The sequence below is a fragment of the Ammospiza caudacuta genome, chromosome Z (genome assembly GCF_027887145.1).
Source record: "Ammospiza caudacuta isolate bAmmCau1 chromosome Z, bAmmCau1.pri, whole genome shotgun sequence".
Taxonomy (NCBI): Eukaryota; Metazoa; Chordata; class Aves; order Passeriformes; family Passerellidae; genus Ammospiza; species Ammospiza caudacuta.
Window position 1 is genome coordinate 81,087,943 of NC_080632.1, and position 26,246 is coordinate 81,114,188.

A 26,246-nucleotide genomic window follows, 5' to 3' on the forward strand; every position below is an offset into this window, starting at 1 on the left:
CCTGTGTCTGCACTTCACCAGGTTTGCTGTTTCCCTAAAAACAGCACTCAGCACCCTAAAGCTGTCCCTCTCCCTCAGTAAGAGCAGGCAGTGCGTGGCCCTTCATGCCAACAGGAACACAGAATGAAACCACCACAGAGAACACTGTGTTTTCTGGGTTTGCAGAGTGTGCAAATAAAAAACTGTTTGAACCTTGTGGCAGATAGATGACGGGGCATGTGGCAGTGTTTGCACAGCAGAGGGCTGCAGGTGTATCCTTTGGTGGCGGCCACCAGGGACAGATGGGGCAGGAGATTTTTCTCTGTTCTCACCCCCTTGGGCTGTGCAGGACGTGTGGGGAAATTCCCAGCCTCCAGGTGAAGGTTGGGGTTTGCTGGGACTCTGTCACAGCTGTTTCTTACTGCACTTGAACACGTTTCCAGGAAGTGTAAGACACGTCCATAGATGAACACTGGAATCTTCCTGTCTGGGGCACATCTTCCTCAGAAATAGTGACTATCCTTGATATACCTCCACTTTTTTGAAGTGCAAATTCCTAAGTTGTGGCAGTTCCCTCCTGCTCTTTGGATTTCAATATCTCCAAGGGCAGATCCTCTCTGAGGAAGCAAACTGGAAAGCACTGAGGATGAGCAGGGAGCCAGAGACATCCAGTGCTTCCTGGCTGTAATGTTCATATCCTCGTAAAAGAGAAAGAGGGATTTTTGAAGGAACTGCTATGGCCTTATTTTGAAACAACCTTTCGGTACAAAGGGATGGATTCATTTAAATTAAAAGGAGCCTTGGAATGCCTAGTGGTGTTGCAATACAGCTAGGGCTTGCTTAACCAGGGTGATGTGGGGAGAATCTCGCCAGGAGGAAGCCATTATCCTTATCATATCCAGGAAAATGGGAGCAGTTCCACCTGGCGTTTCATTCATGTGAGTGTTGTTGGTGGGTTTAAAGCTCTTTTGGTTTTCTCATGTGTCTAGGGAAAAAGCAACAGCCAATGTCTGAGATCTCCAAATAAATTAAAGGACTTTTTTACCTCTGCTTAGTTACCCTCTCTGTCACATCCATTTGCTCTCACTCCTTCCTTTCTGCCCTATAAAAAATAATCAGTGCAAAACAAATGAGTGAAAAGTCAGCATCTTACCAAATCATCTTTCTGCAAAGGTTTAATTTCCTGTCCTGCTGTGGTTTTGTATGTATGTTTTTCTTTTCCTCAAAAGAAGGAAGGAAATAAGAAAAAAAGGAATGGTAATAAAAAATAAAGAGGATCAAGAACCTGACAGACAATAAAGAGAAAAGATGTTCAGGAAAAGAGTGGCCTGAGTACATTTTTCTTGCACCAAAATCATCAGACACCTCTATAAGGATCTGGAGAGGAGGGTAAAAACAGGTGGTGTCTATCTGAGGATTGAAGTTTGGCACCCCTACACCCTCCCTTCCAGCTCAGAGGGTTTTAGTTTGAAACACTAGGTGCCACACAAGGGGCTTGCAATAGATGACCGCTGGCAGAGGGGTTTTTTTTGGTCTCAGCCTGTTGTGGAGGCAGGTAGGGGTGGATGGCACCCCTGACCAGGCAGTGTGAGAGTTGGAGTGTCACCAGCCCTCCCTGGAGAGAAAGCTGGGATGATCTCTGGCAGGACGAGAGCACTGGGGGAGTGTGTGCAGCAGAACAGAGAGGAAGGAACCACAAAGTGGCAGCATTGTATCTGGTGTGTGCAAGACACAGCCAGAGTCAAGCGAGCCTGACCTTGGTCCTGCCTGCATCAAATTCGACCTGACTTATTAGGAGAGGATCGGTACCAAAGGCAACATATGAGGAGTAAACTTTTTTCTCTGGTACTGGTGCCTCAGAACTGCCCCTCACTGGAGAAGAGGGGGAAAAAAGTGGGAAAAAAAAAAAACCACAAAAAAAAAAAAAAAATTTGGGGTAGCTAGATTATTATGCACCAAAACAAGCTGGAATCCCTTAAGCAAGAATCTGGCAAAATATTCCTGTTAGGATATATCTGTTTATGCAGTATGTGCAAGACCAACAAGGTCTGATCCCTGATACTTCAAGTGACTGTCAATTGTTAACCCTTTGGAATACCTCAAAGTTTTTAAAGGGAAATTTTATTTATCCAGTTTTGTAAAGCAAGAATCAGAAATTCAATGCCAACAAGTTCAGTATCTCGAAATTTTTAAATCAATCTTGAATTTAGTGTGCAGCTTGAAACACCAATTGTGCTAGGGACCCCCTTCCCCAAATCATGTACATAACAAGCACACAACAAGTAGGCACTAAAACCAGTGACAGACAGTTTTAATTTTTCTCTAGAAATTACTTGCTCAGCGTCTACGGAGTAAACCAACAGCTGAGCTAGGAAAAAAAAAAAACAAACCAAAACAACTATGTCTCCCTAACACCCAGCATTCAACAACACTGTGTGTTAAAAGTTTAGAGAGGGCTATGAAACCCAGGCTGTGCCTTTGGAAGGACCTGGGTGAGGCGGGCGGCTTTTCTGGGTTCAGTCCAGCTGCTCACCTGGAACGGAGGGGGAATGAGCCACCAAAACAGCTCATGAGGTTCATTTAGTCTGCAGCTCCTCAGAAGGACTCCTGTGCCTCTCTTTCTCCACCCCTCAGAGAGAGAACGTGTCCCATCGGGGCGGAGGGGGGGGGAAGGAAAATGCATTTGGGTTGTATAATTTGAGCACAAAGCTGACATAAAAATAAGGGCTTCATCATTTGGGCTTGGCGAGGGAGGGGAAGAGGGAAGATTTGGAGGAGGGGTAAGGAAATAACAACTTGCTGTCTCCTGAAGTATTGTTTAATGCTTTACTTAAAAACGCTGACAGCTTCTGCACAGCTGTATCCACGATAGAAGCAGCTTGCTGGCACATTGATAAAGTATTAAGACGAGCAAAGATCTGAGCACGATACAAAGATGAGAGCTCCTCGCAGCTGAATTAAGGCGACGTGCACAAAGTAACCATTACCTGGCAAGGGATCGTTTTGATGCCGGCGTCTTTTGTTTTGATTCCAGATCAAAGGGAGGAGGATAGGTGGTTTAGGGCTGGCACTCCGAGCTGCGTGGCTAACTTATCTGTGCCGTTAAAGCCGGCATCACATTGCCTGCCTGTAAGCAGAGAAAGATCTGAAACACATGAGGGAAGGATGGGAGACAAGGAGGGAAAGCTACACCAACCCCATACTGGGAAGGCGTGCTGCCTGGAGTCCTGCAGAAGAGTGTTTAAATATCTGTCTTTCTTTTTTAAAGAAAACCCTGGGTGCGAAGTCCTATTGTTGTTCTCAGTCTGGTTAGTCTCACTCCAAATCAAGATCTAAGGTTGCCTCTGCTCTAAGGGAGCCCTGGTTCCTGCGTTGGGACACCCTCTGGATCAGCAGAGCCAGTGTAACAACAACTGGTCACAGAAAATATTATCCCAGTAGAACAGCCACGGTCAGATTGGTTTAAAAAGGCCTAATGCCAGCTTGCTTTCACTTTCCTTTCACATTTTCTATATTCATGTGTACGTCTGTGTACTTATACGGGAGTGTGACCATTTCTATATAGGTACTACAACATCTCTAACACAGAAGTTTTGCCATCCTGATCACGCTGCTGCAGTTAAAAGTGCAGTTTTCTCCTTCCACAGACCTACAATCCTGTAAGATGGCAAGCCCTGTCAATTCCTGCTGGCTTCGAGGGAACCTCAAAGCTTCTGTTCTGAGGGTCTCAGCAATTCTGTCTGCACCCCAAAGGAGAACTGGGCCCCAGGTTAATAAAAAGTAGGGCAGCCTTATCCTATCAGCTGCCTGGGAGGGTGCCTGGCATTTTGAGGATGAGCGACAGAGAAAATTCAAGTTGCCAAGGCAATGGGAAACCTCAACATAGTGAAGACAGACGTAAAAAATACGTGCTGCATCCACACAGCTCCTCTGAGACAAATTCACTGCATGCCCTGCCTTGGTTTCCCATAGGAAAAAGCTACATTAAAACCCACTCTCTCTAAAGTGTGAGTGGGTATCTGGTTTGCGCTGCATCGAAGTCAAATAGATTGGCTTTTCTGCTGCCTCTGCTGGAGCTTCTGTGGAAATGAGTTGTACGGTGCGAGATCCCAGCTCAGCCCGTGCACACTTGGAAGGGAGAAAGAGAACTCGGACTCTTTCCCTTCTTTATTTCTCCCAGCAACTGGGCCAAATCTCAGTCTCATTTATATCACAGTGATCCTGGAAGAAATTCACGAGAGTCAGTTCCTCTAGATTTACACGGATATAACCAAGAGGAGAATTCATCACCATGTCTTCATCGATGGTTCATAAGCAAGGAAAATACTAAGGCCTCCTTTATCTTGACAGCACAAGATGGTTCAATAAATGTAAAGCACGTGTTACATAACAGTAGAATAATCTATGGTATTGAGGGCTCACAGATTCTGAAAGTCTTTTCCACTTTCAGTGGAGGGGGGGCAGGAATTAAATAGGGAGAAAAATATATATTGAATAAAGTGCTTGTTGCAGAATATTTTTTTAAATACAGAACTGTGAAACCTAAAGTAGGGCAATACCCTCCCTTTCAACAATACTTTGACTTCCTACAGTCAGCAGATGCAATATGCATAGGATTCAGAAAGATCCCATTAAAATTCATTAAACCGTGTTTCCAGCTATTTAGTAAATTTTGAAGAAAAGAAACCTATTGCCTCTTCTGCTCCATACGATGGCCTCTTTGAATGCAATTAACCCTTCATTCATGGGTCCTTCTATCCAACTAATCTCCCACCCCGTGCCTTCCGATACATTTTTAATACCGCAGCTAATACTGCCACCTAAAATCCTCCAGCAGACACCATGCAATAGAGCTCTTTGCGCAGGCAAGGAACTGTAAATCTCCATAAACAGTGCTTGAATGAACAGCAAATTCAGATAAGTGATGTGTTCTTTTTCATGGCTCCCAGTTCTAAATGGGGGGATGCTTTTCATTCTTCAAGGTAGACTTTTATTCAGCAATTATCGTGGGTATTTCATACCTGCCCAAGGGATTTAGCCACTGGGTTTGGGGAAGCTGGGTGAGAAACGGTGTAAAAACATGCAAGGGAGGAAAAATAAATAGCGAAACAATAAAGAAAGACCTAGTGGTATGCATGCAAGTAAACATTCAAAATTTAAAAAAAGAAAAAAAAGAAAAAATAAGAAAAGAATAAAGGATAAAGATCCAGAAAAATCAGAAGACATTATATGAAGTGTCAGATCTATCTCTCTGAAGTGTTAAACTCTGTTTTCTTTATTAGATGACTGACAGAGACTCAGGACCCAATCTGGTCTCATCCTGAGTTCGATAAACTGTGACCAATTTCAGATTGGAACTCCTATTTACGGAGGTGCTAAGTGGAGAGGGGGATTATATCATGCAAAACAGAAGCAACCAAAAATATTCCTATTTCCCCCATCCTCTTTTCCCATCTGATAAATGAGCTGGTTTGTCAAAACAGGGAGTGGAACTGGAGGGCCCAGGGAGAAGGATTTGCTATAAAAAAGAAAACAGAAGATGAGGACTGAAAATATTCTGTGTTTCTGTTTGCTTGAAGCAAATCCCATTCCCAATCCAAATCAAATCAGAATCTGCCCATGAAGAAAGAATTCAGATAGGAAATATTTTGAAATATAGAGGTGGTCTCAGCCTGATCCACCCTGCAAGGTGTTCAAGGTACACAGTGCTTCTTTCATTATTTCACTGTTCTGTCACAGCTATGAAGGAGTGTTATTTCTGAGTCACAGAATTATGCTTTTCACTTGGCTTCTGTAACACCCCTACGCTTAATTATTTCATCTGAACTACAGATTTCCACAGATCCAGCAAAGCATTTAAGCACCTGCTCAACTTTAAGAACCTATTGCATTCTGGGAGGCTTTCCACAATGTGAATTAAGCGCACACTTTGCTGGATGGACAGCTCTATACCATAACTACATTACACCTGGAAGAGAGCCATACTCTTTCCCAAAGGGTTCGCTGCTCTCCACTGTATCAGTCTAAAATTTTTCCATAAGTGTATGTGCCTTTTTTAATTGAAGATTTTGTCATATCTAATCGAACCCTCACGCGGTGCTTGCGAGGAGTCTTGGACAACTTGGGAAGGATTGATCCTGGCACTTTAGAGCGGGACAGAAGCGTTACAGTTTGTGTATCGGATGTGAGTATCACCCTAAGCCACTGGGAAGCCAATCTGAAATCTGCCTGCTTAACAGAGAGGCACTGCTACTGCCTTGCTCTGCCAAATCAGGGTATTTTAAAGAGATAGCAGAGTGGTTCTGTTTAAAATTCGCAATGCATCTATACAGAGGATGAGAATTTCAAAGTACGGCACAAGTCTTACTTTAGGGGGAGGTATTATTCTCATTGTTCTTCCAGAGCTGGAAAAGGAGGAGAAAAAAATGTATAGGAGCTCAGCTCTGCAAAATTTGCGGACCTGAGTGGCAGGCTAAGAGCTACACAGCAAGCTGTGGAAAAATATCAGCAATCAAAAGCCAAAAATCTGGTCTCCGAGCTTCCTGTTCAAAGACATGTACTATTCTCCCACCCAAGAAAGAGTGGCAAGCATTCACTAAAAGTTTAGAGGCTAAATGTCTATATAGGGGGATACTCTGGCTGCCTCACACTCCACTGGGACTGGGCATGTTGCCTGTAATGCCATGGAAGTGTTTGTACAATTAACAGCAAAGTTCAGTTGCTGCAGGAAGATGTGTATGGATTCATCCACTTTAATTTTTTCCATGATTTAAGCATTAGGCACCAGGAAATTAATCTGGGCAATAGTCAAGACAATCTGCAGAGAGCTGGGTCCAGTGTTGCTAAAACAAGCTGGCTGAAATGAAAAAGTGCAGCTGTGACTCTCTCGCTGATACCAACACACAAACACACGCACGCAGACAAAAACCGGCCCTTATCCTTATTATTTATGGACACAGATGAAAAGCCAAAGGGGGGCAAGGTAATGCACACAGATGCTGATTAGCTGGAGATTATATTGATGATGTAATAAAAATTCACTTTGTCTCTTAAGCTGCACCAGGACAATCAAAGAGAGATTAGATAAAAATCAGAGAGAATGAATAATAGAAGGGAGAGGTAACATTGTAAACCATAACTCCCTGCAAAATGTTCTACCTTTGACTGTCCTCAGTCAGAATAAATAAGAGCTGGAGGGTGTAAATACAGCCCAAATGCACAGAAGAAGGAGGCAGATGTGGCTTTGTAAGTGTATTATTTATCAATAAGCAGCCAGATACGCACATTTACCTGAACGGGTTTGCAAATACACACATACACATATCTACAAACACACACCTTTCTAACCCTGTTGAAGAGATTATGAGAGGGCGTGCAGGAGAGAAAACATGTTTGGAGAGGGACAGATGGACAGAGAAATGGACAGGGCGAACAGTTAAGAGCATATAGGAAATTATCTGAGTGAGAAAGAGATGAACTTGTTGGGAAAAATCAACTCTGTCTCTACTTGGCAGGGTAAAGGACACACATTTGGAGACCCACATGCACACCTATTTATCCAGACATACACCCATGTGGATCCCTGTCTGAAAAAAGAATCCCTCCAGCTGCAGAAGGTCTCCATCAGAGAAAGACAAGACAAAACTTTCCTCTCTTAAAGTGCTTGCTTGAAAAGGAACAGACCTCCTGCATGTCTAACGTTGGTTTAAGTTTACTGACCATGTTTAATATTTGATTAAACCTTTGGCACAGCTGACTATCCTGATCTGAATAGATGATCCAACGCTTTCCCTGGTAGTAAAGCCAAGCATAAGTAATAGCTGTCCTCTGACCACTGCTGCCTTATATGCGTACGAGTCAGATTTTGCTGTGTCTGAAAACCTGCTATCTGCTTCTGGATTCTTTTCTGCTGCTCAGTATTTTCAGCAACACTTTATGAAATCAAACAAACAAACAGGAAAAAAAAAAAAAAACACCAAAATACTTCTCCCAGCCATGGAGGGGGCTGCAATTTATTCATAGCTGCGGAAAAAAATACCTTCCTTCTAAAGTTTTCCCTGGCTTAAGCATTTTACCTGTTGTCCTTGTTGTACTTTTTGCCTATGGTTTGCAATATTACTTGCTAAATACATTAGAAAATGCTCATCATCTTGCTCGGCAGCTTGGGGATGTTTGTGTGGTTGCCCACACACATACGCACACACACATACACACAGCAATTTTTTAAATAAATCACAGTCACAGGGGTGAGGAGAGGGCATGTGGCGCTTTGGAAGGGAGCAGCAGAGCAAAAAGGAAGGACATCTCCAGGATCAGAAAACAGGGGCTGTCAGAGTTTCTCTGCACCTCTGTGAGATGGCCACCGCTGCTGATCACAGAAAGTCAGGGACAGGGACACCAGCCCGGGGTGCTTTCCCCCCTGTCCACCTGGGTGAGGAAAAGTCTAATCCCTCAAGACAGACAAAAAACTGGCCTAAATTACCCGCCTACATGCTTTACACCTCAAATGAGACAAGCCTTGCTGGGAGAGGTAATATCTTTTATTAGACTGAGTGATACAATTGGAAAAAAATAGACAAGCTTTCAAGCACACAAGGAAGTCTTTTTTTTTTTTTTTTTTTTTTTTTTCCCAGCTACATCAGCTGGACTAATAAAAGATATTACCTCTCCTTACAAATTTGGTCTCATTTATAACCTTAGACCATCACTGCTAAAGCTACAGCATGACTTCTGACTTAAATATACACAAAGCTGGATATCATAAATTCCTCTTTACACATAACAAACTAAGGAAGAACAAGGTCTAGGAATGGGATCAGGTAAGATATGGAAGGTTAGTAAGAGGACTGGGCTAGAAATAGGCTCTTAATCCCTTCCTACCTACCTCTGAATGAAGAAGACTCTGATGCAACACCACATCAAATGCTTATTTTGCCTTCTCACATTAATTTTAGATTGCTAGAGAGAGGTTCTGGAAGTGAAGTTCTGGTTTCTGAAGTTATGTTTCAAAACAGGAAGAAAAAATATTTTTTGCAAGAAGCTGAAGTGTAGTCCCAGAATGGACTGCCAGGGATTGTTAAGAACAATTTTTAGAATTCAAAGGAAAACATATGCAGGATCTTTGTTCAGGTGTGAGAAACCAGCTGCTTATTTAATGAAACAAGCAAAGTTAAAAAATAAAAAGGTGCAATTGTCTTGGTAAAATTAAATACTTACTGCACTATTTTTTTTAATCTTTAAAAGAAGTCTTTGAGCATTGAACCCCAAAAAGGGGTAAAAGCCCTAAAAACAAAAATGTTTTTTTGTCTACTCTCTTAGTAGTTTACGTACAGAAATGTGTCTGTGTATCTGCATATTTAATGAGTGCGGTCTTTCAGCTACTACCTATGGCTGTTTTGCTTTCTGAAAATATGGACAGCGTTGCTTCCATTTCCCAAAACCTGCTAGGGAAGGAGATGAGAAAAGAGAGGAGAGATATCTAGCATGGTCAGAGAGAACCCAGGTGGTGACTCGCGGCAGGAACCGGTGAAGTGTTTTCTGCAAGGGACGGTGCGAGGGCGGAACATCGGTGCAGAGCTGAGCCAAGGGAAGGGGAGTGTGAGCAGCGATGGTGAGAGCTGGGGGAAATGATCTGTAGCTTGGCTATGGAAAATAAACGACTCATGAGCATGGTAAGCTGGCAAGTGGGAATGGGCAGCGAGCCTGGAGCGGCACCTGGAGAAGGGACCTGATCTTGGAGGGGATCTAAGCCTGTGGTCCACACACCCACACCTGTACTTGCAACCAGGCGAGGAAGGCTGGGAAGCCAGGATGAAGAGCTGGTCTTGGATGCAAGCCCAGTGAGTGAAAGCCTGGGTGCTGCACTGGAACAGCAAAGGCAGGGGCCAAGGAGAGAGGCCCAAGCCGGGGGAGCGAGCTGCTCGCCTGGCACAGTCGGACCTGTATGCTTTGTCACAGCAGGGTCATCTGCTTTGCTGGTGGCTCAGCGATATCTTTTTGAATTAAGAAGCTGCTGCTAGAAGTCCTGTCCCTGGATCGGTGCAGAGGAAAAGACAGGGGAATGACACACCTATTGTGCAACTCCTTTTATGAATAAACTCGTGAAATCTAATTCTACCAGCACCTCTCTGGCCTTTTTCAATGAGCCGGTCAGTAACAAATGACCATTTAACAGCACAAAGCAGCTGTTATAAGGGAGAACAGATTGAGGCTAATACAATACATGTTCCCCTCCAAACAAGAACCCAACATTCCTTCTCCTTTTTTTTTTTTCTTTTTTTTCCCCCATCTGCAAACACTGTCAGTAAAGCTGAGTAAATATATAAATAATTAAACAAACAAATACTTTCTCTGCTGCCCCCAGGCCTTTGAAACTGAGACTTAGTTGGATTTCAGGCAATCAAACAGCATCGTGTTCACACACTCACACTGCACGCAGGTTTCCTCTCCACCTTTGACAGAATATCATTGACTTGAGCGCACTGTGATGATTTAAAATAGACTAGGGGTTAGATAATCGACTCTACACACACACACATAACTGCATGCACACTCCAGCTCCTTCATTTATTTCATAAAACACATGAGCACAGATGGGATGGAAACACCAAAAGAGACCCCAAACAGAAAAACAAAATAAGTCCCATGTACATAGCTACTGATGACCAAACTAAAACTACAACTGAAATAATGAAAAAAAAGAAACACAAGGAACCTTATTAATTTGTTTGTCAGATCTTTCCTGTAGGTGATCACCTGAAACCCTCCTCTTTGATGAAAATATCGCTAAATTAATTTTTTTGTGACTGGACACCTAAGGACACGGAGATGTTGTTTATTCCCCACAACCTACACCTTGGGTAGCAGCAGTGAAAATTCCCTTCTGGACTACCTTGCTCTCCCAAAGTCAGGGATGCTTGCATCCCTGCTTAAGGATTCACACAGTGTCTGTCTGCTGTTTGTGAGGCTGGGTCAGAGTCTAACTATTGACTTCAGAGAGTGCTGGGTCTGGGCTCGGCAAATGGGCGACGACTGCCAATTCCACCTGCCTGTACTGAGGGCGGGAGTACACTTGTCGGGAGGGAACTTGCTCTTTTTACTGACCCGGTGATCCAAACTTCAGCTTGATCCAAACTCTGCTGCAAACAATAGGTTTGGATCAGGCCCTCAAAGAAGAAAGGTGGGATGCAGCCCTTCGTCAAATCCTTGCTTTGCAGCTCCCTCAGTTGCCATAACAATGAAGAGTATGCATGTGATTCACTAAAAGAAGTGGGGAAAAAAAAGTATAAATCAAGATCCTGAATCAGTGAATGATGACATTCTTGTAGACAGAGAAATTACAAAGGCTGAATCCTACTCACACAAAGAAAACTGGCAAAATTGCTGTTGACCCTTTCTTAGCAAAGCAGGGACAAATATGCATTTACAAGTGAAATGAGCAAAGCTAATTTTACATGCCCCCACTGAGTGTTTTTTGAAAACGTGTTTTCCGGATCTACGCTGAAAGGGGCTCTGATGTAATACATTTACCATCAGAGATACACCAAAACCTTTACACAGAAAAAAGTCAAATTTATGCCATTACCTTCTCCCTCATAAAAAAAATAAATAAATAAATCCTGCTGGCCTAATATTGCAGTTGGGGAAATGAAAGATCAATAGCTCACTAGAGCCAATGGGAATCTTTCCATTGATTCAACAGGTTTCAGTTCAGGCCTGAAGGCACCGAGCTTAAGTGACTCCATCAGAGAGTGTTGGTGAGTAATTATCCACGCTGTGATTAGAACCTAGACGTCCTCACTGCCCGCCCTCACCCACCAGATAATGCCCTTCCTTTGAATGAAGCTGCAGGCACAGGCAGCAATTTAAACGGAGCAACTCTGAGGTGTATTAGCCATTACAAATATTCAGAAGGAATGGCAATGCTTGTGTTCCTTGTTTTTTTTTTATTTGTTTGTTTAATTCCCTGTTAACTTTTCAAATCCCTAGCAGAATGTAGAAACTAGCAACACTCTGGCATTCTTGTCTCCTGCAAGATATTTAGGTGCCTTTTCTGCCAGTGTTCCTATGGGTTGACTCACTTCTTTTTTTCCCTTTCTCTGTTAGTTACTAAACCTGGAGTTAAATAATTTCTAAGATACTCTTTTTTTGGTATCAAAATTGGCTGTATCCCTTCTTGCAAATAAACATGAGGCAATGGTATGCTTTTAAAGAGTTTGCCAAAGGATTTTTCTTGGTTGTCTTGCCCATTCCTCATTTCCACTCCTACTTTTCTCATTTATTGCCAGTATCTTGAATGAGATTTCTTTTTCTAAAAAGAAAAAAAAAATCCATATAAATAATAATAAAAAGAAGATAGGAAGAAGGAAAGCAATGCAAAAAAGTAACCAAGCTCCCTCTGAATGCACAAAACAGAACAAATACCACAGAATAGCATAATTGAATAACAATATATCTTTATAAAAGAGGGTGAAAAATTGCATCCTCATCCATGTATTATTGAAGATGGAATACAATCAAATAAATCGCTTTTAAAAGCAATTAAATGCTCACAAAAGAAAAACACTTGCCCCATAAACTGAAAAAAAAAAAAAAAAAAGGGTGTAATGAAATGCAAACCTTCTTGAAAGTACCATATGGACACTGGAACGGGAACGGTCGAAGCTGAATGGTAGAGCAGAAGGAGTGAACTACCTTACCTAGATAAGGCAGCCTAGTGTTGCAGAGGGAGTAGTTAGGGAATTCGGATGGAGCTAGGTTTGTCTGGGCTTGGGTGAGTAACAACCTTAAGTCAGTCGCGTCGCGCGTGATCGGCCGCTCCTGCTTCAACCAGCGGCATCTTGCAGAGCTGCCCGTAACTTGGGGCCCAATCCAAACACTGCTGCAGGCAAGGCTGAGCTCTTCTTGAGCTTCAGCAGGCTTTGGGGCAGGTGTGTGGCTGCTCTGCAAAGTCCTTCCTTATCAATTATAGATTTCACGCAGTGTTGAATGTACGTTATTTCTGCCATGTTTTTCCCCCGTCCCTTAAATGCTGATAAAGGTGGGGGGGGGAAAAAAATGAAACATTTTCATTGCAATTCTGTGCTGAAAAAGAACTCTCTAGGATTAATCCTATTTAGACGGGGGCTGAAGTTGCTGACCAAAATGCTCCTCGCTGCGACAAGTTCTCAGGTCTCTGGCTTTTTGTGCACCTGTCGGGCCAAGACCTGATCCTAGAGAAAAGCACATCTGGTTTCTGTCTGTGTTCAGTGAAATAATGAGCAGGAAACAGAGCCTAGGTGAGAAAACTGAATTTTCTCTAGATTAACTTCCAGAGAAGTACAAACTAATTCAATCTGTTTGGCAAAGGTATCTCACTCTCCCCCTGCTTCCTCCATGCACCATTTCAAAGAAGTGCATCTTTACCTTATTATATTATTAGAATCAATCAATATTATTAATATTACATGTGGGCAGTTCTGTAAATTCTTCATAGTTCTCCTCCCCGCCTGTTAACAGCAGGTACATTATACAGTCTCTGGTTAGATTGGTCAACTAGGCTATCGATAGTCTTAATAAGCAATACCTATATTGTGACCTTTGCTCACAGAACTGAATCTCTCATACAGGGCTGTCAGATTCTTTAAAGAAGTATTGATAAGTTCATTACTGTATTGCTACATATAATTTTAGGTGTGATTTTCACTCACCCTGAAGCATCTAGTAACCTAATACTTTTTTTTTCCTCCTAAAGCATTGGCCCTTTTACAATTGATCAAATAGTGAATTAGAGCATTATAGAGAGGAAACATAATCAGGGGATTTTTACAAGCACACTGTGATATATCTTTTGATCTTCTGACAACCTTCATCCCTCTCGATCCTAGGAAGGAAACACTGTTTTATAGGGATATTATTAGGCTGATGCTGCGTTATACATCTACCTGCAAGAAGCTACCGAGTCCGACAAAGATATTTGTGTGCGTTTGCAGTGAGTGATGCATATTATGTGATGAGAATCTATCCTTAGGGACTGGGAAGGAGAGGAACTATGTGCAAATGCAAGTCTGCCCTTTCGATACATGCATGCATACACAGTCCCTGTGTAGGATATACACAGGCATTTGAATCAGAAACAGGCCAAATATGAAGTCAGATCTCATCAGACCAACTCTGTCTGCAAAGCTCTGTTTTTATTCTGTTTGAAGAAGCTTCATGTCCAGAGTTATCTGCCCTGGTGCACTGGGAAGGCAGCCTGGTAGCCTCTAAAATATTTTGGAGGCTCAGATGCAACGTACAAATAAAGCAGAGTTGAATTAATTAAGTGTGACTGTATCATTAAAATAGTATAATGAGTAAATGGTTACATATAATATCAAACTCTGCATATAACTCCAGGAATACCCTCTTAAGTCACCTGCCACTTTCACATAAGAGTACGTTCTCTTTACTGTCTTTCAGAAAGGAATTATTTAGAAACCTATATTATCCTGTCTGTACTGAATACATGTTTTCATTAGCATGCACATAAAATAAATAGTTGCATGTGTGTGATGTACAAACATCAGGCACACTTCTATCTCACTGCTTACGCAGTTTTCCCATAAAAGTTCATTTTCAGCAACACTGTTTATGTATGGGCTTTTTCAGGTTTTTATATTCTTTTTATTTTTTTGGGTTTAAACAAGGAAATTAAACACCTTCACCACGAAAAGGGGTAAGAACAGTCTGCACTGCAAACTGTGTCTGCACTACACCTTGGTCTACCAAACCATAAACAACTTTCCGTTTGCAAAATACTTTGAGAGACCTTACAGTGCGGGTCCCCATCACCACAACCATATATCCCTGGAGGCATTAAAATTGCCAGCAAATTCATCTATTAAATAGTTAATGTTAAACAATGACTTTACATGTTCAGCAAAGGAGGAAGAAATAAACAGATAAGGGTGAGGTAGATCGAAATCTGCATGCCTCATTGGCTGAACTGTCGGATATTTCTAATGCATCTGAAGGGTTTGTTACTAAGAACCTGTTAAGTATCTTTAAACCTTTGATCTGTAGCCAGTCTTAACAAAGGTGACAATTAATTACAGGAGAGTGCATTGCAATAAAGTTACATCGTGGTCAGTTTATATATACTGTCCAAAGCTGGTTCACAGAAGTCACTGTCAATTAAAGTCTTCTTGGAGTCCAGTTCATTATCAATTTTTCCCCCTTGCCTTGATCAATATTTTTGGCTGCTTCTGCTTGACAAACTTAACACAATGTCTATATCTATATGTCTTGCCATTCATTTACATGGAATAGATGGCCGTATATGATTTATTTTTAGCTACTACGTATGGTCAGGCACTTTATTTGAGAGGTTTAGAGCTCTCATCCATCTTTATTTTAAGGAGCGACAATAATAAGCCCGCTCTTCCTTCAAGGGGATGTCAGCTGGATATAATGAATGCACATTAAAAGCTGCATTCACCTGTAGGTGCATTCAGGCTGTGGCTCACAGTGACAAAAGCAAACAAATGCAATCTCTGTGGTGACATCCTGACTCCAGACCACACCAAGAGATGCAGCGCAGATAAAGTGACTCAGTAGATCCTGAGATCTCCAAAATGCGATGATGGCTCGCTGGGAGGTAGGGGGAAAGAGAGACCCTTGTAATATATACCCCAGCTCAGTAAGTGGAGCAATGGTGGAAGAAAACCATAACTTTTACTCACCACAGTTTACATTTTTCCCTTTTTCTGCAGCAGATTTTAATGCATAAGGGTCAGTCCACCATGGCAAACGCTGGCAACAGTCATACAAGTGTCGGTGGAGAGTTTAAGTGACTGAGAAATGTGGCAGAGATCAGGCTTTTGTCAGTTCCTTAGCTTTGTTTTAGTTTAAGTTTCACTTACAGAAGTAAAGCTAAGTTAAGGGACAAGCCAGCAAGGACAGAAATTAGTAGCATTAGCTCCAAGGGTTGAGGTTTGTTATTTAAACCCAAAATCCAGAATTTTAAAGGGAATGTGGAACACTGCATAAGAGCAAACCTGCAGCAGGATTTCCAAACATGAAGCCACCTAAGCGATGGCAGAAATCTCACTGTGCTCTTTCCAGCAAGCAGGTAAAGTCCTTTGCTCCTCAAGTAAAAGTGACACAGGGATTAATAAAGCACCAACTATTTGTTAAAGTCAGGATTAAACTTAGCTTCCTTAGCACCTCACTTGCTTAGTGCAAAACTCTTATGGGGCAGAAATCACACAGTGCTTGGTGGACAGGTCATGTTGAGCTCTGCAGCCCCCTGCTTTTTTGGAATATTACTTTGAGGCTTGAGCCAACACCTGCATGGGTCTTTGGGCATCTGATGCTTTCTCTCTATTTGAAATGCAGGTAAGCGGTCCAACAGCCTAGATCATCTCCCCCACTTTTTCTCCCTTGGAACCATTACTGCCTGTCACATACAACCACCTCAGTTCACACTTGATTGACGGGAGGGACAGTAACAGCTCCTTTAGTGTCGTTATGGTCTGTCGGGTCAGTGCGGCTGGCTGGTGTGCGTGCACACAGGGTGTGCATGATCAAAAAACACCCTGATGTCTTGCTGAAAAATGTGGCTGCGTACTCCCAGCTCTTAAGGCTGGAGGAGACCCTCCTTGACCACCCTTCTGTCCCTTGTTCTTGACCACCATGGACAGAGAATTCGCCGCCTGCCCTCCCTGACAGGTACAAACCGCTTTTCGGTTGAGCACAAGACACTTTCCACAATCTCGCTCACTCTTTGCCCAGACAAAATTTCCAGGTGCTTTCTGACAGTCTCCTTCAAAAGAATATTCCATCAGCTGCCTGGCTTTTATTATGCTGTGCAATTTGAATTCTCTGCTGAAGAAAGCCCTGCCGGTGGCACTGGCCACTAGCAGATGCGGGATACAGGACCAGATGAACCACGCTTCTCATGCAAGGTGACAAGGATCCTCAATTTTTTCCCTCTACTTCAGTGTTGAAATTTCCGATTTTTCTGGCTCGATATGGGAAAAAAAGACACAAAATTAACCAAGCTGCCCCCCATTCCTATTGTTTCTTGCAGAAATTAGTGAGTTTCTGATTCCAACCTTAATTAAAACCTTGGTAGGGACAAATGAATACTGAGAAATTTGGTTGTTCCTAATTTTTTTTTTAAGGACAAAAAGTACCCTTTTTTATTCCATAAAATGCCTAAAGGCACCAGAATATGTAAGTATTGAGGGACAGAAGCAATTGTAATCTGTAAAAGTGTAAGAAGTGTAAGTCTAATCTGGAGAAATGTAAGAGAAGAAACAAAAGCTGTGGGCACACAAACTTTAATTTCTTTCCTTTTTTTGCATTAATGTAACTTTTAAACAAATCCATCTTGTAAGGATGATTAGTTCATATGGTAGTGGGACTAGCTGAGGAACAGCTTTCAGTGCAAAACTTGACAGGCAAGCAAGAGATCCCAGAAAATTAGAGTTTGTATTGGAAATGCTGACACAACCGTAACAACAGCATCATAACTGGCTGCAGCTGCTTTTAGAAACCAGAATCCATGTCCAGACCCCTGGAAAAAAAGAGTTAACGTGTACTCTTATAATTTATGGAACAATCTGGGCTATCTGTTTGACATTATCAAAACACTCAGATGCTCATAAATACAGGAGATTTTAATGAACAGGGTGTTGCTTTTTTCCTCTCTTCCATCAAACTATCAAATTGCATTGTGATTGTTTTAAGGGGTTGTTCTTTAGACCTAAGACTTGAAGTCTCCTCTGTTTTGTTCCAGTATATTTGTGCTTTACCTCCCTAAAACTTGTTTGGTTTACTACCATACTAAATGCTGCTTGTGTTGCTTTCAGACAGGCAAGTCTTATGTTTCAATTATGGAGGAGTTTATTCAGCACCTGTATTGCGTTGCGCTTCTTTTCAACTAAATTTCCATTTCCCAAAGGCTGTACACATGAATGTATACACATCTTTTTTTCTGTATGTATACACACACAAATCTATACATTTCTGCATATAAACATACACATCATCTTAACTGAATGCTCATTTTCGTTGTGCGTTTGAATTTCTGACATATCCAAAACCTTCATAAACATCCTTAAACTTAATAAGATTTTAATTTTTCTATCATCTATCTTTGTAATCAAATAGAATAGAATATAATGAACTGAAGCCTTGTTTTTCTACTCCAGAGGTGTCTTAAATTTCAAAATCATTTATACTTTTAAGATGGCAAAACTGTAAAAGAACTAAGCTATTCTTTTCATACTGCATTTTTCTATCTGCATTGAATGCTTACAGAGTGAGGTTTGGGTCAGGTAGGAAAAACACCCCAATGACGGGACTGCAGCAGTGGATTTCAAGAAAGTTTTGGGGGTTTGTGCTTGTCTCACCCCTAAATAAGGGTTGAAAGAGTGCTGTTGGTCTCAAGTCTATGCAAGACTCCTGCTTTTCCAGTGCACACTATCTCCGCACTTTAAGTGCATTCACCCGCATGTGTTTCAGTAAATCTCAGTTAAGTGTGGAATGCTGATTTCTTCCAACTTCCTAAATAGAATATTATGGAGACTTGTGTGTTTTAAATTAAAACATTTTCCAGGCCTTGGGTACAAGCAAGCTTCAGTAGAAAAGACTGTTTAAACCTATGGGGACAGTCCTATATTTAGATAACATTAATTCATAAATATTGTACTAAATACCACTTAAATTGGCCTTAAATGACTTCAAAGATAATGCATTATAATATGGCTGTCCTGAGAGCACTAACCTTTAATCTCCCAGTAACTCAGCCTTTAAGCATACTCCACAGCTAGATAAGATGGGGGGAAGTTATGAATGAATGTCTTGCTAAATTGTTAAAGTGTGATTAGTTAACTCAGTGCATGTGTGTGCGTGTATGTGTGAGAGCGTGGGTGGGTCAGCTCAGCCCCGGTAGATTTCTACCCGTAGATCTCAGCACACAGCCTCTTCCCAACCCTTCAGCAAAGTACCAGAGCAGGAGCCTGTTCCTGCCCCATGTGGAGAGAAGCAAGGATGGGGGAAATATGCAGCAGCTACGCTCAAGCTTATTTTCTCAGAGATCTGGCAAGCCTTTCCCGCCTTCCCCCACATGCTGCTTCCCCCGTACCCTTCCTCTCTTTGTGTATCTGCAAGAGAATCATAATCCCCTGCCTCTTTCCTGGTTTCTGTACTGGTGTCATCCAGAGCTGCTGGTGAGAGAACCTGGGACTTCACTCTCCTTTTGTGATAGTTTTTCTTGGAGGAGGGCATAGTAATGTACTTTAGGTTCTTAATTTTCAATTTCCTCCTGCCATACAGGGGCACCGCAATAGGATATCTTCATAATATTTTCAAGAATACACATCCTTTGATCTTGTTTCAATGGATTTACACCTGAAATTACTCTGGTTGCTGTTTTTTCACTTTGAGCTAATTCCTCTCTCTTCCCTCCTCCCAGAACAGTCCCACCTTCTCCCCCTCTACACCCAAGGTTTGCTCTCCGCACACTTAAATAAACTACAGCCTACTATTAACCCTTCAGGGTGTACCACTGCCATAGCCTCTTCCCCTGAATTAGGAATGAAATCAACTGAGAGTGATGGATCAATTAATGTATAAGCATTATGCATCTCTTATGGAAAACATCTTGGGGTTTTGTATTGCCAACCTACCCCTGTGAGCCAAGTTGGACTATCTTTATGCAATTCTTCACCTACGCCTGCAAAGCAAAGCCAAAATAAGGACATCTGAGTGAATACAATGCTTCACATGACTGCATTTAGAGAAGGGAAGAGAGAAAAAATAGATTAGAAATGAAATAAAATGAATAAAATAATAATAAAAAAGCCAAACACAACCCTCATCCTTCAAAGCCCCATCACGCTTTTTGACTTAATAGTAATTAATCACTACTGGCAAGAAAGTAATTTTTTTCCAGGTAGCCAGAGGCACATTTTTATCAGGATTAGCTAATAAATCAGCGGCATCACTAGAAAGGAGTTCAAACTCTTCTCGGATGTACTAAATAAAACCGATCTCTGAAATGCTGGCAACTCGGTGTCTATTGAAGCTTCACTCAAACCTTAGCCCGCAAAACAACAATCATCATCATAAATTTTCTTTCCAAAGTCCAAAACTTATAGCATGTTAAAAATGACTGTTTGTTTTGAGATGAACTCATGCAGTGTGGTTTGATGAGGTGACAAGATTCCCCACCTGGCTTTTTTCCTAGGTTGCAGCTTTAGAACAGAAATGAAATGAAGGGAAATGAAGTTAGTATCTTGCTTAATTCAGGGATATGTGTTAAACACATCCAAGCAAGATAAATGATCCCTCTCTCTCTCCTTTCTCTCTCTCTCTCTCTCTCTCTCCTTCTCTCTCTCTCTCTCTCTGCCCCCCTTCCTGAGTTTGTCTCTGTGAATACAGGCATACAGTAAAAGCAAAACTGAACTGAAAGAGGGAGAACTCAAATCTATGAAGTAGAAATTGAAGTTGGTGCACAGAATGATTAATTTCAGGTTTAAGATAAAACATGGCAAAATAATAAAATCTCATCAACAAATCACAGTAACCTCCCACGACCAAAAATAAATATTTTATTGAAGTGTTAGCTCAAAGATTTCCTCTACACTATGTTGAGTGATTCTCTTCAGTGTAGCTTTTACTGCTGTTATTTTTATTTTATAGAAACCTTAGATAATTTTTGCAAACACATGCACACACACACGAGCTCAGTATCTACTCTCACTATTAGATGAAATCTCTCAGGACCTTTCCTTCCCTGCACTTCTTACTATTATTTTTATTGCTATTATTAATAATTATTATAGTAGTACGGGTGTCATGTTTGAATAATGCCAATCGGACCTTGATGTGGCTTCTAGGAAGACAGTCTGAAAAGAAAGCAAGGTTCGAAAGAGCTACACTGATCATTTTAAAAATGAGAAGGGTGTTTGAAGCGACTGGCAAGTAAGGATGGGAGAAATATCCTGTAACTTAGACTGAGTCCCTAGTCCCCGAGCCCTGGACATTTTCTCCAGCCTGTGTAAAGCTGGTACTTTGCGCTGTCAGGGTATATTTTCATTCGCGTTTCCTGAGAGTGGAAGCAAGGAAGGGAGTGAGTGGGAAGGGGGAAGAGATGCTTGCTGAACATGCCGTTAAGTTCAAGATTTACAACTCGCCAAGGCATCTGGAAAGCTGGGAAGCCAGTAATGCCATTACTGGTGACTGTCACTGCCATGAGTCTGCCAAGCTGGACTAGACACTGGTATGGAAGCTGTCCTGTAAAAGGTACAACTTCCACTCTCCCCGTGGCCCCGTGCAAAACGCTTTCTCCTCCTGCACTAAATCTGGAGTCACACCCCAATCACTTCTGACCCGGTCTTTTTCTTTTCCCTTTTCCTTTTAAAAAATAAATAAAATATAAACACACATACACATACACACAGAATCTGAGTTAATAAGGTGGCTTATATCACTTCTGCCTTTCTCCTGTTTCTAAGAGGGACTGCCATGCAAATTACCTTCAACTTCCTCCCTGCGAGTCCTACTTTCCTACCCGAGGATCTGAGCATCTCTCTCCCACTACACACACCCTCCCCCACCCCCAAAACGGAGCACCATCTAATCTGACAGGCACCTCCAGAGAGCCTGAGCTGAGCAGGGAAATGAGCGGGCAGAGATGGAGCAAGTGAGGCATCGTGTGAGGAGTACATCTCCACTACCTTTAGACAAAACCTAAAAAGTTCCCGGCATGGACTTCGGGCACATTAAAGTAGTGCTTGGAATATGCCTGGTCAGAGACTTCTTCCCTCTGGAACTAAGCTGCCACCTGTCCTTTCTGTCTTGCCTTCTCCCACAAGAGCACACATGCCGTGATTTTGTGCACACACCCCTGCCCCGCTTGAGATGGGCTTCTTTATTGTTGTTTATATCCCTGTTCCCGTGTTGAATAGAACCAAACTGAAACAGTCTCCCCCCGGAGCAACTCACTCTCCTCCACTTCTTGCTTTGTAGAGGACTACAAATAATAAGTGTGACAGCAGTAAAAATAAAAAAAACTACCAAAAAATTGAGGGGAAAAAAAGAAAAAAAAAAAAAAAAAAGAAGAAAGAAAGAAAAGAAAAAGCCGCCGGTGCCAGATACGGAACAGTTGTAAAATCGGGGGTTGCCAGCAAACCCAGGGACAGACAGACGGGCGCGCACACCCCTGGGCTGACGGAGAGCGGCTCCCGAAGGTAAATACAGAGCACCCGCTCCGGCTTCAGCACCGCGGACAGCTGCCGCCGGCCCCGCGCCCGCGCCGCCGCTCGCCCGGCGCTCCCCGGGAGCTGCCTCTCACCCCCCAAAAAAGCGGGGAAAGAAATAAAAAATACTAACAAACGAGCCGAACGGAGCTGACTCCCTGCCCTGACTCTCGCTCTTCTCTTCCCAGGATGGGTCTATTATTTCTTTCCCTGCCCCCCCAGCCTGCCGCCTCCGCCCCCGGGCCAACCAAAAATGAAATAAAATGAAATGAAATCGAAAGGAAAGAGAGAGAGAGAAAGAGAGAGACGGGCAGAGAGAGGGAGCCTGCCTTTCTCTCCCGATCTCTCCCGGGAAAGTTCAGGAGGTAACTCACCTTTGTGCATGCCAGTGAACCTGTCCTTCAGCACCGTCAGTTCATAGATCTTCCCGAACTCCTCGAAGAGCGGTTTGAGGTCTTTCTCGTCCAGGTTACGGGGGATCTGCCCAATAAAGAGCTTAATGGCATCGTGGTCCTTCATTGGGATGGTGGATGGGTTTCCGGGACTATGGTTTAATCCGTTCATATGCCCGTTGGTGCTGGGGTTGCTGTGATTGCTACTCAGGCTGGTATTGTCTGGTTGTCCGTTTGCTAACGTGGCCATCTTTATATACATAGAGAAAATCTTCTTTCCTTTTTTTCCCCCTCTTCTTTTCTCTCTCCCTCCCTCTCTCTCCCTCTCTCTCTCCCTCTCTCTCGCTCTCTCGCTCCCTCTCCCTCTTTCACACACACACACACACACACTCACACACACACACACTCCTCCCTCTCTGTCTCTCTGTCTCTCTCTCTCTCTCTCTCTCTCTCTCTCTCTCTCTCTCTCTCTGGGTCTGATCTGATTTTTTTTTTACATTGAAGATCTGTGTCCTTTCCGTTTAAACAGGCTGGATCGGTTCAAATTCCCAGCCAGACTAGGGGGTGGGGTGTGAGTGTGTGGATGTGTGTGTGTACGGGGAAGGGAGGCTAGGGGTGGGGGATTGCTTTTGCCTCTACTCTGGCTAAACCCCCTCCTCCCATCCAACCACCCCCCTGTCTGTCTGCCCGGCAGAGGCTCAATGGTATCTTCCAACACAGCCCCTGGCTATAAATAGCACTAGGCGCATGGCTCTTTGAGAGACAGTCAATTTCTATTGTGCCAAGTGAGCAAAGGGGAACGGTTGCGTTTTTAGGACCAATGATGATGATTTTTTTTTTCCTTTTCCTTTGCAAGCCCTCCGATCAATCGCTGTCGTTATAATTTCAGTGATCATCGGGAAATCTGTCTTTTTATTTGAGAGGGGAAAAAAACCCAAACCCAAGGTGTTCTGACTTCTTTCTCTTATGATGATGCCTCTTACTTATTATTTACTCTTATTCTAATTTCGCAAATGATAATAAAAAGCAGTTCAGATACGGATGAAGCCCCCGGCTCAGAGGTTGCTTTTGCTGTTGTTGTTGTGATTGTGATGTTACAAGCTCTCTTTACTATATCTGTTCATGTTGCATCTAAAAAAAAATGCATGCTCTTTAAGCTCTCTCTTTTATTTTTAAATATAAATTTTGTTACTGATGATGACATCAAACTAGAAAAGCACAAACTATATTATTGTAGTGCTTTGAAGAGAGTAAAAAATATCGAAATGAGTGTTGTTAATTTTCGTGCTGCCGATATTTATGTCATGTACAGTCAGTGCGGGCGTTATCTCCTATACGGGCTCTGTGTGTGTATGTGTGTATGTGCGTGTATATATTGGAAAGGGATTGATTAAGTAAGGTTTTCTTGCCTGACTTTCAAGCCATCAGGATATTTTGTCTGTCTCTGATGGAAACATAAATCGTATTTTGTAGTCATCAGTGATCGGGAGTTGCTTGTCCGAACAATGCTCTCTAGACAAAGTGCACTGTATGGTGGAGACGAAATCAGCTCTTCTTTCACAGCATCCGGGGGTGGGGAGGGCAGGGAGCCTCGGATTAAGGACACAACTCCCCCTTGTCCCCCAAATAATAACAACAGTAATCCGGACAGTAACGAAACACGGCTCTGCGTGCGCTCAGAGCGTTTCCCCCCCTTGTTCTTTTTTCCTCCCGCTTTCCCTTTTCTCCGCTTCTCCCGCTCGCCGGTGCGAGCCGCGCGGGGATGGAGGAGCAGCAGCAGGCGAGCTCGGAGCAGCCTGCGAGTTACCTGGCCTGAACCCCCCGTGCCGTGCCGTGCCGTGCCGTGCCGTGCCGTGCCGTGCCGGGCTGCCCCCGGGGGTGTCCGCAGCCCCCGCCGCCCCGGGCCCGGCCCGGCCATTGTTGGCGGCGCCGGCGGCAGCGCAGCCCCGCGGCGGGGGCGGCGAGGCCCCGGGGAGCTGGGCAGGGGGAGCGGCGCTGGCAGCGGGACCCCCCCGGCCGCCCGTCCCCCGGGAGCGCAGGTGACACGTGTGGCTGCCGACGGAAGGGGCAGCGGCGGGGGAAGGAGGTTGTTGGTTTAAAATTTCAACCCTTCTTCTGCCTGCTTTACTGAGCGGGATTTTATTTATTTATTTATTTATTTATTTATTTATTTATTTTTCATTTCGGTTTTAAAAACAAACAAACAAGCAAACAAACAAAAGAAAGGAGCGAGCTTTGCCGCCTTTCCACTTTATTTGGCTTTTGTTTTAATGACAGAGAAGGAAGGCAGTGTCCTGCCAAACCCCCCCCCCACACACACACACACCGTCCTCCGTCCCCTCCGCCTCCCGTTAAAAACAAAACCAAAAACCTTTAAAAAAAATAAAATCACCCCATTGCAGGTGACTCGGCTATTCCAACTCCTCCTGCGCCTGAGAGCGCTCCCGTGTCCTGCCAGCAGAGGAGCGGGGGTGGATCGGGGGGCGGCAGGACTGCGCCCCTCTCCGGGGCCAGCGCCGGTCCCTGCGAGGGGAGCGCTGCGGGCGGGGGCGGGACGGGAGCGGCCCCGAGGAGCCTCCCCATGCCACCCTCCGGGGGCCCGCACCTGGGGGCACAGCCGAGCGGAGCCCCCGGCAGCCTGCGCTGCCTTTTACGGCTCTTTCAATATCTTGGGGCGCTGACGGGCAGCAGCGGCTGTCAGCCGCCTGGTGCCGGGCTGGTGGCAGGCACCGCGCATTGTCTGCCGTCTGACCAGCCGTGCTGTGTGCCGGGGTCCAAGCCGGCGGGCGAGGGGGCTGCTCTGCCCGTCTTCCCTTCCTGGGCACACTCCTGCAACCTTTAAAGGCTGCAAGCATGGAGATGTGACAGCCCAGGAGCGCGGGGAGAGTAAAACCCTCAGCCCCGCTCCCAAATTCCCAGCCCCGTGACTCACCTGTTTTCAAATCCTGCTTTGTGCCTTGGACTGTGATAAAAGAATGACAACAACAACAAAACCCACACCAAACAAAATCTTTCAGCCTTCCTTGCCCCCCTTCCCCCCCTCCTCACCCCTTAAAAATCCTAATATCCGCTCTTTCTGATGCTGAAACCACACCCGTGATAGAACTAGGAGGACTAAACCTTTTTTTTTTTTTTTTTAAAGAAGAAATATCCACAACAGTGAAAAGTGAAACAACATCCCACTGATCCATCCCAGCAATAGCTCTGTAAACACCTTGTCCACGAGCAGGCCACTCTGCCTGCAATCACGGCTTATCCCAAATGAAAACCAATTAAAAAGACCAGGGCAGTAAAAAGACTCATTTTGCCGCTCAGTGCGGGTGTCCCTTTTATAATAATCTCTATTTTTTAAAACTTTGAGCTGGTCCACGCCCCGTTTTTACAGAGCCGTAAGTATAGTCATTTAGAAATGGATGCTGTTCAAGTACAGCCCCCTGGTGCACAGGCACAGCTGTGAGGGGTGGCAGGATGAAATAATACGGACACAAATATTGCTACAAGGGCTCCAAGATGAACACAGCTGCTGCTGTGGGTGGAAATAAGCTATACCCCACAAGCACCTTTACACATGTACAAGGGGCTGTGGCAGATTTTAAACAGATACAGGCAAAGGAGGAGTGAAATTGTTATCTATAAACCAGCTTTT

At 43.6% G+C, this 26,246-nt stretch overlaps 1 protein-coding gene across 3 annotated transcripts in view; it reads right to left on the bottom strand.

Annotated features, from left to right (window-relative positions):
* Positions 1-22,862, bottom strand: part of CELF4 (CUGBP Elav-like family member 4) — a 695,302-nt gene extending 672,440 nt beyond the window's left edge. For all 3 annotated transcript variants that reach the window (XR_009275938.1, XR_009275937.1, XM_058823562.1), the window contains exon 1: positions 22,583-22,862. Coding sequence is in view for 1 of the 3 variants with exons in the window: in XM_058823562.1 (XP_058679545.1) it covers positions 22,583-22,862 (280 nt within the window). In the remaining 2 variants the exon portion in view is untranslated. The remainder of the gene's footprint in view (positions 1-22,582) is intronic.
* Positions 22,863-26,246: the final 3,384 nt, after the last annotated feature.